The sequence below is a fragment of the Gorilla gorilla genome, chromosome 7 (assembly GCF_029281585.2).
Source record: "Gorilla gorilla gorilla isolate KB3781 chromosome 7, NHGRI_mGorGor1-v2.1_pri, whole genome shotgun sequence".
In the NCBI taxonomy this organism is placed as follows: Eukaryota; Metazoa; Chordata; class Mammalia; order Primates; family Hominidae; genus Gorilla; species Gorilla gorilla.
In genome coordinates, this window is record NC_073231.2 from 96662568 (window position 1) to 96678088 (window position 15521).

At 40.1% G+C, this 15521-nt stretch overlaps 1 protein-coding gene across 1 annotated transcript in view; it reads left to right on the forward strand.

The window, feature by feature from the left end:
* Window positions 1–445: 445 nt before the first annotated feature.
* NECAB1 (N-terminal EF-hand calcium binding protein 1) overlaps window positions 446–15521 on the forward strand; it is a 167520-nt gene continuing 152444 nt past the window's right edge. The window contains exons 1-2 of the mRNA XM_004047289.5: window positions 446–805; window positions 10549–10573. Coding sequence (XP_004047337.3) covers window positions 461–805; window positions 10549–10573 — 370 coding nt within the window. The 5' untranslated portion in view covers window positions 446–460. The remainder of the gene's footprint in view (window positions 806–10548; window positions 10574–15521) is intronic.

Sequence of the window (15521 nt, forward strand, 5' to 3'; positions counted from 1 at the left end):
TCTGGGGTGAGACCGGTGTAACCATTTTACTGATGAGGAAAAGTGAGGCTTACAGGTTAAGTCCTTCGAGCGCAAGATAACACCGAATGGCTTAATCCCTACACCAAACCAGCTGCTCCTCGATTGCTGGTATTCGTGAACCCTGCCCCCGCCTTTGGGGAAGGTCGGGCAGACAGGCCACTGGGACCAAAAGCAGAGTAGGTAGAACCTCTCTGAGTTCCTCTCTATTTATGGCATCCACTCAGGTGAGGCTGGGGGTGTCCTTACCTTGCGCTTTGGCTGCTCAGGACAAACGCCCTGCCATTCGTCCCTTCTCTCTGTCCGGACGCCCTCCTCCATCCCTGCACTTGGGGCCGTCGTGGGGCTGGTAGGGGTCCCCAGGCTATCTCCAGCCGTGGCCGATGGCCGTGCCGGGGGCAGAGCCCGCTCCCCTCCGCGCGTTGCTAAGTGCGGGGATGACATGGATCCAGACGCCGTCAACTACGGGAAGGGGGAGGCGAGAGTTGGAGCGCGTGGGAGCGCAGAGGCCGGAGGAGGGAGGGGGGACACCGAGCGCGGAGAGCGCGGAGGGAGGCGCGCGCGGGAGCGAACATCCTCCCGGATCCAGAGCCTGGCGGCGGCGAAGCAGCAGCTGCGGCCGCGCCCTTGCCAGAGCCGGTGCGTCCGCCTAGCCCCGCTCCGCCTGAGGCCGTCAGGGCTCCCGAGGATGGAAGATTCCCAGGAGACATCGCCGTCCTCCAACAACTCCTCGGAGGAGCTCAGCTCTGCTCTGCACCTGTCCAAGGGCATGTCGATCTTCCTCGACGTAAGTACAGATGGTGGGAGCTGGGCGGTTGCTTCCCAGCACCTTTCTTTTCCCCGAAAGGAAGGGGTTCGGCTCAGGTGCTGACCAGCCAATGCTTTGTCCCCAGAACACAGGCGAGAACTACCTCCTTTCCCTCTAGAGAACCACCGATGCAAATGCAGGAGGAACGACTGTACCTTAACTTGCAGCTAGGGCTGTCCCAGACCTGCAGCTTGTGGCTTAACACCCTTAAGAAAATTGCAAAAGTTAGATTTTCCAACAGGCTGGGTTTCGTAGAGACACTATTGCAAATACAACAGACATCTGAGTGCATAGGACATTTTAAAGAGGCACAAGGTGTGGGGGGTGAGGTGGGGACAGTGTCCCAACCCATCTCTCTAATGCGCCCTATTCGCAGCCTTCACACTCGTGGATGCTCTCAAGCAACCCAGCCAGGGAAGCAGCAGCGATTGAGATGCCCTCGTCATCCTCCCCCAGACCCCCTGGGAAAACAATTACTTGGAGCATATTTGTTTTTCTTTTTACAGCGGTGGGAAAGATCATTTTCATAATGATTCTTTTTGTCACTGCCACCTCTTCTATTTTCCCTTTTTCTTCCCTGATATTCTCCTTCTCTGTACCTCTCCAAGTTCTAATTACTACTGTCACCTCCATCAATTCTAGCTTTTGACTATTTTCCCTTTGGTCCTATTTCTCACTTCGGTATCGACTGCCTGCCTTCATTACTCTGATCTGATCACATCCTTTCTTTTCCTTCTGTGCTGTTTCTTTTTCCCGTATGGTGTGGTTTCTATCTTTACAGCACTTTTATTTCTTATTTATTTCTCAATTTTGTTTTCCTCTCCTGCCTGCTGTTTCTGTTCTCTCTATTTTTCCCTCTGTTGCCTATCTCTTCTCTCTGCTTTGGGGTTTCTCTCAGCTGCTTGCCGGGCTCCAGGCTCTCCCAGCCCCTCAGTTGTCACATTCATGCTGTTGCCGGAGGTCGTGTCTATCTCGGTGGGGACAATTCTGTCTGCTTCTTGTTTAGGCATGATAGAAAATGTCAAAGGACATGGAGGAGTGCTACGTGCTCTGTCCTCTACCCTTCTCTGAGTTATCTTTTCTTATTAAAGTCAAAATGAGTGGGAGATGGGCCAGAAGCCAGATACATTTGTTTGTGGAGAGATGAAAATATGAGGAAATCAAATTATTAGTATCATAATGGTGAGGCAGAGATAAAGAGGATAGGAGGATGTGAGGCGCTCTCCCAAGTTTATTTTGAATGGATTGGCTAGAATTCTTTTTAATTCTAGGGAAAGAAACTCCTATCAATAATTCAAACTGTTGTAAGGCAAATGATAGAAGTGAGGTTCAACTGTGTGTACTGGCAGCCTTCACCCTTTATCACCTGGTGGCTCCAATTGGCGATCCAGGCATTCTGGGCTGGTCATATCCTTCCCACCAAATCTCAGGTGTGGTCATTCCTATTCAGCCACCCAATCAGGTGGTTAAGTACCTTATCCTTCATGAGCATTTATCGCTGCCTGGCTTGGGTCAGTCAGATGGTATTATTGGTGCCCATGGCTTAACGGGCTGATCTTATTCAAGTTTTGCTGTTCAGGGCCATGAAGCACTTGAGGAGGTAAGCTGAGAGAAGAGAAGGGCACCACAACATGCCTGAAAAGTCAGGGCCCCTGGAAATCATGTCAGTTATGAGGCTGACAATTAAGGGGCCATGGAGTTGATTCAAAGGGGACAAGTGGGGCCTCCATTCATTCTGACCTGATCTTCACTCTGTCCCCCATTGAGATCAAGTGCTTCCCTGTGCTTTTTAAAAAGCACTTAACAAACCCCGGTGATAGTATGGAGATGAATGGATTAAAACTACACAAATGGAAAGTCATCCTCCTGACTCATACACCAGCCATTGCTTAAATGTTCAACTGCAATGTTTTCGAAGAGAAAATTAAAATTTCATTTTTTATTATGTATGCATGATTGTTTCCAAGTCTGTAAACAAATAGCATCAGGTCCCTGTACTAAAGAAACTTGTAGTCTGTGAATAGGGTGGTCTTGCCTTTATATTTCAGAGATTTAAAAATAAAAATAGGAAGCTGATTCCCTATGAGAGGTGTTGACATGCTTGTTTGTCGGTAAAATGCTAGAGTCTACAAAATAAACCTGCCATTGGATTTTGTGTCAAATGGAAAAGATTTTGTTTACACTTTTCTTTGAGTTATTTTGTGAAAAATCTAACACTGGTGAAATATGTGATACGAAAAATGATTTGTTACTTAGGGATTTGTGAATTATTCATTTCTGGATCATACCACTTTTAGCAAAATAAAATGTAAAATATACATGCATCACTTTATTTATTTGATTTAATATATTCTAGTGGCACTAGCAAGAAAGATTACTTTTAAAATTATCTTCATATTATAATACATAGGTGATAGATATTACCTGTTCCAAACTGGAACAGGTAATTTTCTGTGTGTCTTCTGTATCAAACAGACAATTTCCAAATTTGAGGAAAACTTTGATTTGCAGTGCTTTTTATTGCAATGTCACTGGAATAATCAATCGTTTAAGAAATGATGTAAACTGCTACTGAGAACACTATTAATGACATGATACATGACCAGCTGGTTAGAAACTAGAGACAGATTTTAACAAGAAAATCAGAGATAGATTTGCCACAACTGTTGGCTTTTCCTTCAGTATCCTCTCCAAATCAGCAATAGTAATCACTATGATACTTCCTTAGGCTGTTGTGAGTATGAAATAAGGGAAAATGGAAACAAAGCAAAAAGTGTTGCATAAATTTGAAGTATTATGGTTATTTCAGTGCTCCACACTGAGTGTATTAAATAACAGTAACAGTAGCTAAATCCACAAACTGATGCAGGGACTATTTCTTCATAAATCTAATTTATATAATTGTCTTGCTAGAATATGACAGAATTAAGTATCGGTTCATCATAAATACTCTTGAATACTGACGGGAGGCTTAGAAAACCTAGCACTGGTGCCAAGGTATGCCAGCGCATTGAGGCTGGAGCAAGCATTTGCATATGGCATGCCTGCCAGCCACAGGAGAGGGACTCAACTGGGTCCTGGCAACACATAGGACCACAGGGATTACTATTGCTTTTCCTTTTACACCAATGGACTATCATTTCCCCGGTTGCTGCAATCCAGTTAACAGAAGAGGAACTCTAGTTTGGAATACTAGTCCATGTAGCATGTGTCTCCTCTTTTGAGTCATTACATTAATCAACTCCGCTACTGTGAAAAGGGAGAAAAACAAACCTTCAACTCATCCCCAAAAGCAAGAGAAATTCCCAAATGAAATTAGTTGCAACTTCATCCACCCAATGCCACTTTCCTTTCCCATCAGTTTTCCTTTGATTTTTAACTGGAAGGGAAGTGACTGTTCCCCACTTCACTGCTAAAGTGGGAATGAGGCTGGAAAGTTGTGAAGGGGATGAATGACTTTACTGCTTGTCTTCCCTTCCTTCCTTCGTCTAAGCATGCACACTCATGTACACTCTGAATGCAAGATACAGAGCGTAGATGGTCAGGAACTTGGTGAAAACAAGAAATAGTTTCTTTTCACAAGGACACTTAATTCTGAAGCCCCATATATGCTCATTTGTATGATGTGTGAGATGCACAGAGGAATGTCAAAGCCGAATGAGTCTTCCAGATGCAATGGTTCTGTGACTGAACTCTGTTATAGCCACACACCTCCCATCTCACCTCATCTCACACACACACACACACACACACACACACACACACACACACTTGCTCATTTGAGTGAGATTGTCCAGTTCAGAGGATGGCAGTTAACCCCATCATTGTCTACCCTCATTGGCAAGGCAAATGTCACTCTTGTAGTTACAGGAAACAGCAGAAATTAGGAAAAAAAAATTTAATGCATGCTGGGCTTAATACCTAGGTGATGGATTGATAGGTGCAGCAAACCACCATAGCACACGTTTACCTATGTAACAACCCTGCACATCCTGTACATGTACCCCGGAACTTAAAAAAATTTTTAAAAAGTATTTAAAAATACACTTAGTCTTACTGTTATCATACATTAAAAATTGTTTTCCCACACTGGGCCTACCCTAGGCAAAATTGAGAAGATGAAAATATGTGCGCTGATTCCTTCTCTCCATCCATCTTTCAGTGCCTGCTTCCCCTTATCCAGTTTCAGGGCAACCAGTGGCCTGGTAGTAAAACTACCTGCTGGAAGTCTGGGCCCACCCACCCTGGTAATGGGAGAGACTCCCATCTGACCCCAGGCAGTCTAATGATTGAGACACCTGGGCGACACCAGGCATTCTAATGGGAGAGACTCCTGCCGACCCTGTGTGGTGGGACTCCATGTTCTGGATTAGTCCTGAGTCCCTGTCTTATATTCTAGTTTCTCGGGAATCTACCAAGGGACTATTTCACCTCATTATCAAATCTTAACCTGATTCATGGTAGGAGGCACTTAGAAATATTAGTTCACTAAATTATAATTGTGTCCATCTTTTAATGTTTCAAAGATAACATTTACATTTTAACACCTGCCTTCAATAACTTAAAGTGATGAGTAAGGAATTTTAGTTGAGGCCATCAAAGAATATTTTTGAAATAAAGGAATCTATTTGATAATCTTTGAATTGTAGCAAAAACACAGTATTTCCTGTCTTCAAATTTTAAGCCTGACCACAATATTTAAATTTATTTACCATCCATCCAGTGGTAGCAACCTTAAGATCGGCTGACACAGATTATTCTGGTACCATAACATAATGAACTTGATTCTCATCCGGAGTACATTTTTTATTAGTCTGTGGGATCAGAGGCAAAATTTGCGGCAGAGACAGTTCTGTTCATATTTAATTATAAGAACTGTCTAAATAACAAAAGCTGCTGTTTTTATTTCATCTTTCAGAGGCTAAATGCTACTTGAGATTGTTCTTTATGAAATGGAATGAACAGAAGTCCTGGGTCCAACTCTGTGGTGTGTGATTATTCTATTCTAGTTACTTCAAAATCCTGAGGACAAAATACAGCTTGAAATAGAATCTTAGAATGAACCAAAAGTAAGAAATAGGATGTGTTTCATGTCTCCCTGACTCTCAGCTGGGGCTCCATGGTTGCAGAGGACAGGAAGAAGCTGGTTGTCATGAGGGAATGAATCCTCAAAATCCCCTCTAGCAATTAACTCTATGGAGGAAAACTAATCTGGGTCTCATTTTGCTTTAAGCATAGCTCTTACTATTGAAAGCAGTCCTCCTGCAGTAATTACATCAATTTAGTAAAAAAGGAGGACCATCTTCTTCTGCATGCAAGTCTAGGTGATACCTACCTGTTGCTGGAACAGTTTCATGGGTGAGATCTTTAATAGTAATACTAGTATCTTAAAACACATTGTGGCAATGATTAGATTTATCTATACCTCATTTCCGTAAAGTTGGCAGAACGAAAGGAGGATAATGTTTTTATAGTAGAAAGCAGTAAAACAGACAACTTGGGAATAAAAATGATTGCTCATGTTTCAAGCTGGCCAGCAAGAAGTGACGATCTAAATATAAGAGTAGCTCTGGTTATTTAACTATAACTACAAGTTACTTAGGGAAAAAAATCATCCTCAAGGGCCCCTTCCAAGCAATTAAAGTTTGTCTTTGCAATGTGCTAGTGGGGCATCCTCTTTGGTACTGCATATAACATAGCTCTGTAGTATGTTATCCAGATTATTTTCTATTAGCATACCTATCAGGGTTAACTTCATTGCAGCTAGCAGGAAAAATAATGCAAACTGTTTTAAGATTGTTTTAAAAAATAATGTATTGGCTCCTGTAATGAAAAAGCAGAGATCATCTCATCAAGATTACTTAATCAGAGACTCAAGGAGTGCTATCTGGACCCAGTTTCCCTAAGTCTCTGAAAACTACTTTCCTGGGTGTTGATTCTTTCCAGGTTATATATTGTATTAGTTTCCTAGGGCTGCTCTAACAAACTATCATAATAGAATGTACCCTCCACGGTTCTGGAGGTGAGAAGGGCGAAATCAAGCTGCTAGCAGGATGATGCTCCCTGGGAAGGCTCCAGAGGGGGAACTGTATCATGCTTCCTCTCTTGCTTCTGATGGCACCCGTCAGTACTTTGGCATCCTTGGCTTTCAGCTGCACCACGCCAATACCTGACTCTTTGATCATATGGTCTCTATCCTCTATCTCTGCATCTCTGAATTTCTCTCCTTGTAAGATCCCCAGTCATTGGACTTAGGGACCACCCAATTCAGTTATATTTTATCTTAATGGGATTACATCAGCAAACCCTATTTCTTTTCTTTTTATAACTTAAAGTTTTATTTTAGATTCAGGGGGAATATGTGCAGATTTGTTACATGGGTGTATCACATGATGGCGAGATTTGGGGTACAAATGATTCCATCACCCAGGTAGTGAGCATAATACTCAACAGTTAGTTTTTCAACTCTTCTCCCCAACCTCCCTCTTCCCTCTATTAGTCCCCAGTGTATGTTGCTGCCATCTTTATGTTCATGTGTACCCAATGTTTAGCTCCCACTTATAAGTGAGAATATGCAGTGTTTGTTTTTCTGCTTCTGCATTAATTCACTCAGGATAATGGCCTCCAGTTGCATCCATGTCACTGCAAAGGACATGTTCTTGTTCTTTTTTATGGCTGTGTAGTATTCAATGATGTATATGTACCACATTTTCTTTATCCAATTGACCACTGATGGGCACTTAAGTTGATTTAGCATTTTTGCTATTGTGAATAATGCTGCAATGAACATACGAGTGCCATGTGTCTTTTTGGTACAATGATTTATTTACTTTTGGATATATACTCAGTAACGGGATTGCAGAATCAAATGGTAGTTCTGTTTTAAGTTCTCTGAGAAATATCCAAACTGCTTTCCACAGGCTAAACTAATTTACATCCTCGCCAACTGTATATAGGCATTCCCTTTTCTCTGCAGCAGCTCCAGAATCTGGTTGTGTTTTTTTTGACTTTCTGATAATAGCCATTCTGACTGGTGTGAGATGATAGCATACTGTGGTTTTGATTTGCATTTCTCTGATGATTAGTGATGTTGAGCATTTTTTCATATGTTTGTTGGCCACTTGTATGTCTTCTTTTGAGAAGTGTCTGTTCATGTCTTTTGCCCACTTCTTAATGGGGTTCTTTTTTGTTTTTTGAAATACGATTTTTACAGATTCTGTATATTAGTAATATGTTGAATACATAGTTGGTGAATATTTTCTCCCATTCTTTAGATTCTCTGTTTACTCTGTTGATAGTTTATTTTCCTGTGCTCTAACTCTTTAGTTTAATTAGGTCCCACTTGTCAATTTTTGTTTTTGTTGCAATTGCTTTTGAGAACTTAGTTATAACTTTTTTCTCAAGGCCAATTTTTTCTCAATGTCAAGAATGATATTTTCTAGGTTTTCCTATAGGATTTTTATAGTGTGTGGTCTTATATCTAAATTTTTAATCCATCTTGAGTTAATTTTTCTCTATAGTATTAGATAGTGCTCCAGTTTCATTCTTCTGCATATGACCTACTAGCTATCCCAGCACCATTTATTGAATAGGGAATCCTTTCCCCATTATTTATTTTTGTTGATTTTGTTGAAGATCAGATGGCTGTAAGTGTACAGCTTTATTGCTGGGTTTTCTATTCTGTTTCATTTTTGTATCTGTTTTTTTGTACCAGTACCATGCTGTTTTGTCTACTGTAGCCTTATTGTATAGTTTGAAGTCAAGTAATGTGATGCCTCCAGCTTTGTTCTTTTTGTTTAGAATTGCTTTGGCTATTCAGGCTCCATTTTGGTTCCATATGAATTTTAGAACAGTTTTTTCTAATTCTGTAAAATATGACATTGGTAGTTTGATAGGAATAGTATTGAATGTATACATTGCTTTGGGTAGTATGGCCATTTTAACAATATTGATTCTTCCAATTCTTGAGCGTGGAATGTTTTCCCATTTGTTTCTGTCATCTATGATTTCTTTCAGCAGTGTTTTGTAGTTCTCCTTGTGGAAGTCTTTCACTTCTTTGGTTAAATGTATTCCTAGGTATTTTATTTTTTGTGTAGCTATTGTAAATGGGATTGCATTCTTGATTTGGCTCTCAGCTTGAATGCTATTGCTGCATAGATATGCTACTGAGTTTTGTACCTTTATTTTGTATCCTGAAACTTTATTGAAGTCATTTATCAGTCCCAGGAGCCTTTTGGTGGAGTCTTTGAGTTTTCTAGGTATAAGATTATATCATCAGTGAAGAGAGACCATTTGGCTTCTTATTTTGCTATTTGGATGCCTTTTATTTCTTTCTCTTGCCTGATTGCTCTGGCGAGGACTTCCAGTACTATGTTGAATAGGAGTGGTGAGAGTGGGCGTCCTTGTCTTGTTCCAGTTCCAGTTCTAGTTCTAGCATTCAAGGAGATGCTTCCAGCTTTTGCCTGTTTAGTGTGATGTTGGCTGTGGGTTTGGCATAGATGGCTCTTATTATTTTGAGGTATGTTCCTTCAATGCCTAGTTTGTTCAGAGTTTTTATCATGAAGGAAGGTTGGATTTTATCAAAGGCTTTTCCTCCCAAACCCCTATTTCCAGATAAAGTTACATTCGTGGATACTGAGCATTAGGATTTCAACATTTGGTTTTGGAGGACACAATTCAACCTACAATATATCCAATAACAAAATGAATGACAGCAGTGCATTGCCTATATATTCCTAGGTTCAAAGTCAGCAGAAAGAAGAGTATGTCTCTCTCCTAACCACTCAGGCAAAACCATGGCCTGTCATTCACTGGCCCTAATGTGCTCATCCCTGAGCAGTCACCGTGACCAGAGGGATATGACACCATGTTTGTCAGACATAAGTGCCCTGCCCAGCACTGGAGCACCTAGGCCAAGCATGTAGGAAAGGTTGGCTTTCCAGAAGAACATTAGAAATCATTACTAAAGAGTAATGGATACCGGATGGCCAAATAGTTCTTATACATCAAGACAATTTAAAATACGTCCAAGATAATATGATTAATAAAGTATAAATAAAGTAGATATAGCATAGACATGTGGTTACTCTTTACCCATGATGTATTATTTTTCTTTTATGTTTTGTTGAATCCCAGTTTTATTGAGGTAAGATTGACTTACATTAATGTGCACATATGTAAAGTGTAAACTTGATGAGTTTTAACATATATGAAACCATTGCCACATTCAAGATAATAATTATCTCTAACACCTGCAAAAGTTTTCTTACATCCTCTTGTAATCCACCCTCCCCTGCCCTGCCCATTCCTAGGAAGCTTAATCTGTTTTCTGTCCCTATAGATTAGTTTGCATTTTTAAGAATTTTATATAAATGGAATTATAAGTAGGTATTATTTTGCATCTAGGTTTTCTACTCAGCCTAGTTATTTTTGGTTCTATCCAAGTTGTTGTGTGTATAAATAGCTCATTCATTCTTATTGCTCAGTAGTATTCTATTGTATGGCTATACCACAGTTGGTTTGTTCATTCACGGTTTGTTCATCCATGGACATTTGGGTCATTTTCAGGTTTTAGATATTATAAAGAAAGACCTCAACTGGGAAACGCTTACTTAAAATTAGAATGTATTTTATTTAATTATGAATAAATTATGTGTAAGTGTAATGTTCGCTGAAATATTTATTTAAAATGCTGATAAAATTTTTTCCTTTTTCCTTTCCAGATACTGAGGAGAGCAGACAAAAATGGTAAGACCAAAAATCTACAGTATCTATTTATTAATCTCTTACATTTTATATTACCTTATAAATAATAATCAGGAAAAAGGGGAGAGTCCAGGAAAATTACATATAAAATACTACCTTATTGTACTAGTGATCGTTTTAGATAAGTTTTAGGCCCTAAATATTCATAAGAAGTTGGCAGAAGGATTTACATTTGAAAGGAATGTTTATGCCTTTGAAGTGAGGAGCTCTGCCATATTTGGACTCTGGCTTTTCCTTTTCATGCACCAAAAAATAATTTTGTGGCGATAACAGCTTCTATTCATTGAGTGTCTACTGTGTGCCAGGCATTGGGCCAAGTGCTTTGTGCATATTATGTCCTAGAATTCTTACGATACAAAGCTGAGACTGGACCCCAGGTCTGTATGACACGCAAATCTGGACTCTCCACACTGAGCTTTAACGTGGCTTTGGGGATTTTACTGTACTCCAAGAGGTCTGCCTGGAAACCTGCATTGCTAGCTTTATCTCTACCCCATTGTTCCTGGCCACTGCTTTCCTATTTGAAGTGTAGGCCCTGGAAATGATAATCTATAGCAACAGAGAAGTAGGAGATGGCAACCTCGAAGTAAAAACTTGCTCTGTTGATTTAATGATGACTGCACAACATCTAAGTTGTCATAAGCAGTATCTTTTGACTCTATTATTCCACTAGAAACTTTGTCCCAGAGAACACCAAATAAAAGCTTGTTTTATTTTTGTTTTGTTTGGTTTTTCTTTTTGCTGCTATATTATAAGTACCACGGTAGAGGTATATTCTTGACAAGAATTTCTTGACAAATTTAGGATACAAAGGGTTCTTTCCCTTTTTTGAAATCCCATTTCTTATCTATGGGGAGAGATTACAGGCAGAGTCCAGATCTGACAGTTTAAAGATATATGTTGTGGTCTATTTTACCCTTACGCGGGCAGATCAAGAAAAGCTTGACTGACAAGACACACCTTTCTACACAAAAGAAGATTATTAATCCAAGGAACAATGTAATAGCATCCCAAGTCCCAATAATATTTAATTGTGCTTGGCCATCAAAATATTTTCTCAGACTGTGTTGTGGTGATTGATATATTGTCAGTTCAAATGTGCTTTTTGTTCCCATTTGAAGCATTTCATTATTTTGTTTTTAGTTTTAGTTTTTGGGTTTTTTTTTTGAGACAGAATGTCGCTCTGTCACCCAGACCGGAGTGCAGTGGTGGGATCTCGGCTTACTGCAACCTCCGTCTCCTGGGTTCAAGCAATTCTCCTGCCTCAGCCTCCCAAGTAACTTGGAATACAGGCACACACCATCACACCCGACTAATTTTTGTATTTTTAGTAGTGACAGTGTTTCACCATGTTGGCCAGGCTAGTCTCAAACTCCTGACCTCAAGTGATCCGCCCTCTTCGGCCTCCCAAAGTGCCGGGATTAGAAGCGTGGGCCACTGCGCCCGGCCCATTTGACTACTTTTAAAGACAGAAATAATGATGGCATCATTTTGTCTTCTCATCTCATCCTTTGGTCTTTTGCCTGATATCCAGCCCCAGGGATGCCTGGTGTACAATTGAATAGCCCACCTGTCTCTATGCCACCTGCCTTGTATTTTAATAGCAGTCTCCAGCTCAGAAATGCTTTTGCTCCCTCTCCACCCAAGCTCCTAGTTTTCTCAGGCTATACTTTCATTTCCTAGACCCCAAAGCTCTGATTTAGGTCCACCCTTACCTTTGTATGTATTTCTCTTCTTTCCATCAAAATTAGCATAATCCACAATCAGAACGAAAAGCACTGAACAAAACAATGCACATGATTCAATGGCTTATGATAACCTCAAATATCATGCTGCATGAAGTGGTCACTTGCACTGGCAGACCCATGTCTCATATTTCCTCACCTGCCCCCACTCTGCCTTCCTTACCGCCTCTCCTAATGTCCATTCCAACATGCTGTCAGACTACCTGCCTTTCTGCTCTTACTTCTCAAAATCTTCCACATGTATCCTCCTCTGCAGCTGCTGAAGCACTCAGTCCCCCTGGGCACCCTCCATCTGCCACACTGTTATGTTACCCTGCTGTGACCTCCACCTCCTGTAACTTTCCACCCTCACTCAGCTTGAGAACACTCACGCTTTGCTTACATTCCTGCTCAAAGACACCTTATCTGGGAAACCTCCCCCAGTTCCCTTGACAGGGCCCCACCCTCTCCCTGTGTTCTCAGCACAATTGGACAAATTAGCACAATTGAGTGTTCTCAGCACTTTGGCACATATTGATTATTGTCCTTAAGGTGGAGACTGCTTGTTGGCTGGAGATTGTATTTCTCTAAGCCAAACATGCCTCTCTAAGGCAAGGAACTTATGTTACAAGTAGATGGTATGCCCAGCCAGTACTAGATGCTCAATAGACATTTGTTTAATGAATTAAGAAGAAAATACAGTATATATATACTATTCAGTCTTAAAAGAAAGAAGAAATTCTGTCATTCGTGACAACATGAATGGAATTGGAGACCATTATGCTAAGTGAAATTAGCTAAACACAGAAAGACAAATACCTCTTATACATCTATATCAAGCCTAAAACAATTGAACTCATAGAAGCAGGGGGTAGAATAGTGGCTACAGAGGCTGGGGAGTGAAAGGAGTAGGGAGGTAATAGTTGAAGGGTACAAAGTTTCAGGAGGAATAAGTTTAATTTATTTTTAGATCAATTGCACAGCATAGTGAATATAGCTAATCATTGAGTTCTGTACATTTTAGTACCACCGAGAGTAAATTTCTTCTAATGTTCTCATCAGCAAGAAATCGCAAATATTTGAGGTGATAGAGACATTAATCTTTTTTTTTTTTTTTTTTTGAGACGGAGTCTCGCCCTCTCGCCCAGGCTGGAATGCAGTGGTGCAATCTCGGCTCACTGTAATCTCTGCCTCCCGGGTTGAAGCGATTCTCCTGCCCCAGCCTCCCAAGTAGCTGGGATTACAGGCGCACACCACTATGCCCAGCTAATTTTTGTATTTTTAGTAGAGACGGGGTTTCACTATGTTGGTCAGGCTTGAGAGACATTAATCTTAATCTTTCCACATTGTATTCAAAAATCATAACATCACTTTTTATCCCATAAAGAAATACAACTATAATTTGTCAATTTATGATAACAATTAAAATAAAAGAGGATTGAGGATGTTCTGCTCTATTATTTCTCTCTCTTCTCTCTGTCCACTTTTCCCCCGGCCTTTCATCCCACCTTACTCTTCTCACTCATTCTCAGTGTAAAGTTGGAGGGAAGCAGAGTCAGGCAGTTTGGGTTTAAACCACAAGTATGCCACCTAGGAACCTTATAAAGAGCATAGATAATGACCTCTACCATGTCTTGTGGTAATTATGAATAATAAATGAGGGACTATCCATAAAGTTACCAGGCAAGTGCCTGGAATGTAGTAACAACTAAACACTTGCTCATTTTGCTGCTATTATGATTAATATCATCTCTATTGCTACTGAAAGCTTCAGCTGTTTTTTCTGCTGTGATGACTTGGCTATCTGAGATACTTTTTAACATTTTAGTTATTTCTATTGCAGTGGAGTTTAGTAGAAAAGAAAAATAAAGCTATTTACCATATATGGAGTATTTGAAAGGGAAAAGGATAGTGGATAATCTAATGTAAATGAGAAGATAAAAGCATATAAAAGTAAGCATCCTTCTGTACCATGTGTTCATGGCATTCTGTTTTTGCAAATAGACAGCTGCTACATGTATTTGAGCTCTTGCTAACAGACCCTCATGTGATAGAATCCCTTGTGGACAGCATAATTGGTGACAGAATAACAAAAGGAAGAAGAGGCAATAGGCAGTATAATTGTTTGCCTGCCCAGAGGACAGATTTAGCTTTTGGAATCTATCTGACATCTGACAAAAAAGAGAAGCTGCTGGATAAATTGGGTGGGGTGGGAGGGATACACATTAATGATTAGCTATAATAATGACATCTTGGAGAGATTTTTTTGGTTGTTTTTTTTTTTAAATCATAGGCTAGGATCCTAAACATAAAGATAGCCCTCAGAGTAGGATTGCTTAGGAGAGATGCTAGTGCTTTGAGCCAAAGAAACCCAAATTCAAATTTTTAGAAATATAAAACTTCTGAGAAAGCTTATTTACAGGTTGAATGAAAATGGAAATGATACATGGGTATTTATACAATTTGCAAAAATATTTTTTAAATTTAAATATATTTTATTTTAAAATATTTAATTGGGAAATAAAGGTCAAATATATTCAAGGTATATAATATGATGATTAGATAAATGTATACATTGTGTAATTCTTACAATAATCAAATTAATTAAAACATTCATCACCACCCATCGTGTACATTAGAGCCCCAGAACTTGTTCATCTTATAACTGAAAGTTTGTACCCTTGACTGTCATCTCCCATTTCCTCCACCCCCAGCCCATGGCACCCACTATTGTACTCTCTGCGTCTACGAGTTCAACTATTTCAGATTCCACATGTAAGTGAGATTGCACAGTATTTGTTTTTGTGTGGGGTGGGGGGCAAGAATAGCTTTGAAATCTTAGTAAGAGGCAAAATGAAAAGCTTCGTAGTAGTGAATCGCACCATTGGATTCCTCTTGTTGATTTGCACTTGCTAAGGTCTGCTATCATTCTTGATCAGTAAGTAGGAAGGCTATATAGGTGGCACAATTGATCCCTGTTTAATCACTGTTCCCTCTAAGAGATTGTTATAGTTCTCCTCAGGACTTTAGTCCAATCCAGCAGCCTGCAGGTATTAAATTTGTGAGAGCAGAGATGGTGCCTATTTCACATACCCCCAGGTCCACCATGGTGAGCAAAATGCCTGCTGCAACACAGACGTTCATTAATATTTGTGAATTATTTGTAAGAAATGCATAACCAACAATTTCACTGAAGAAATATAATC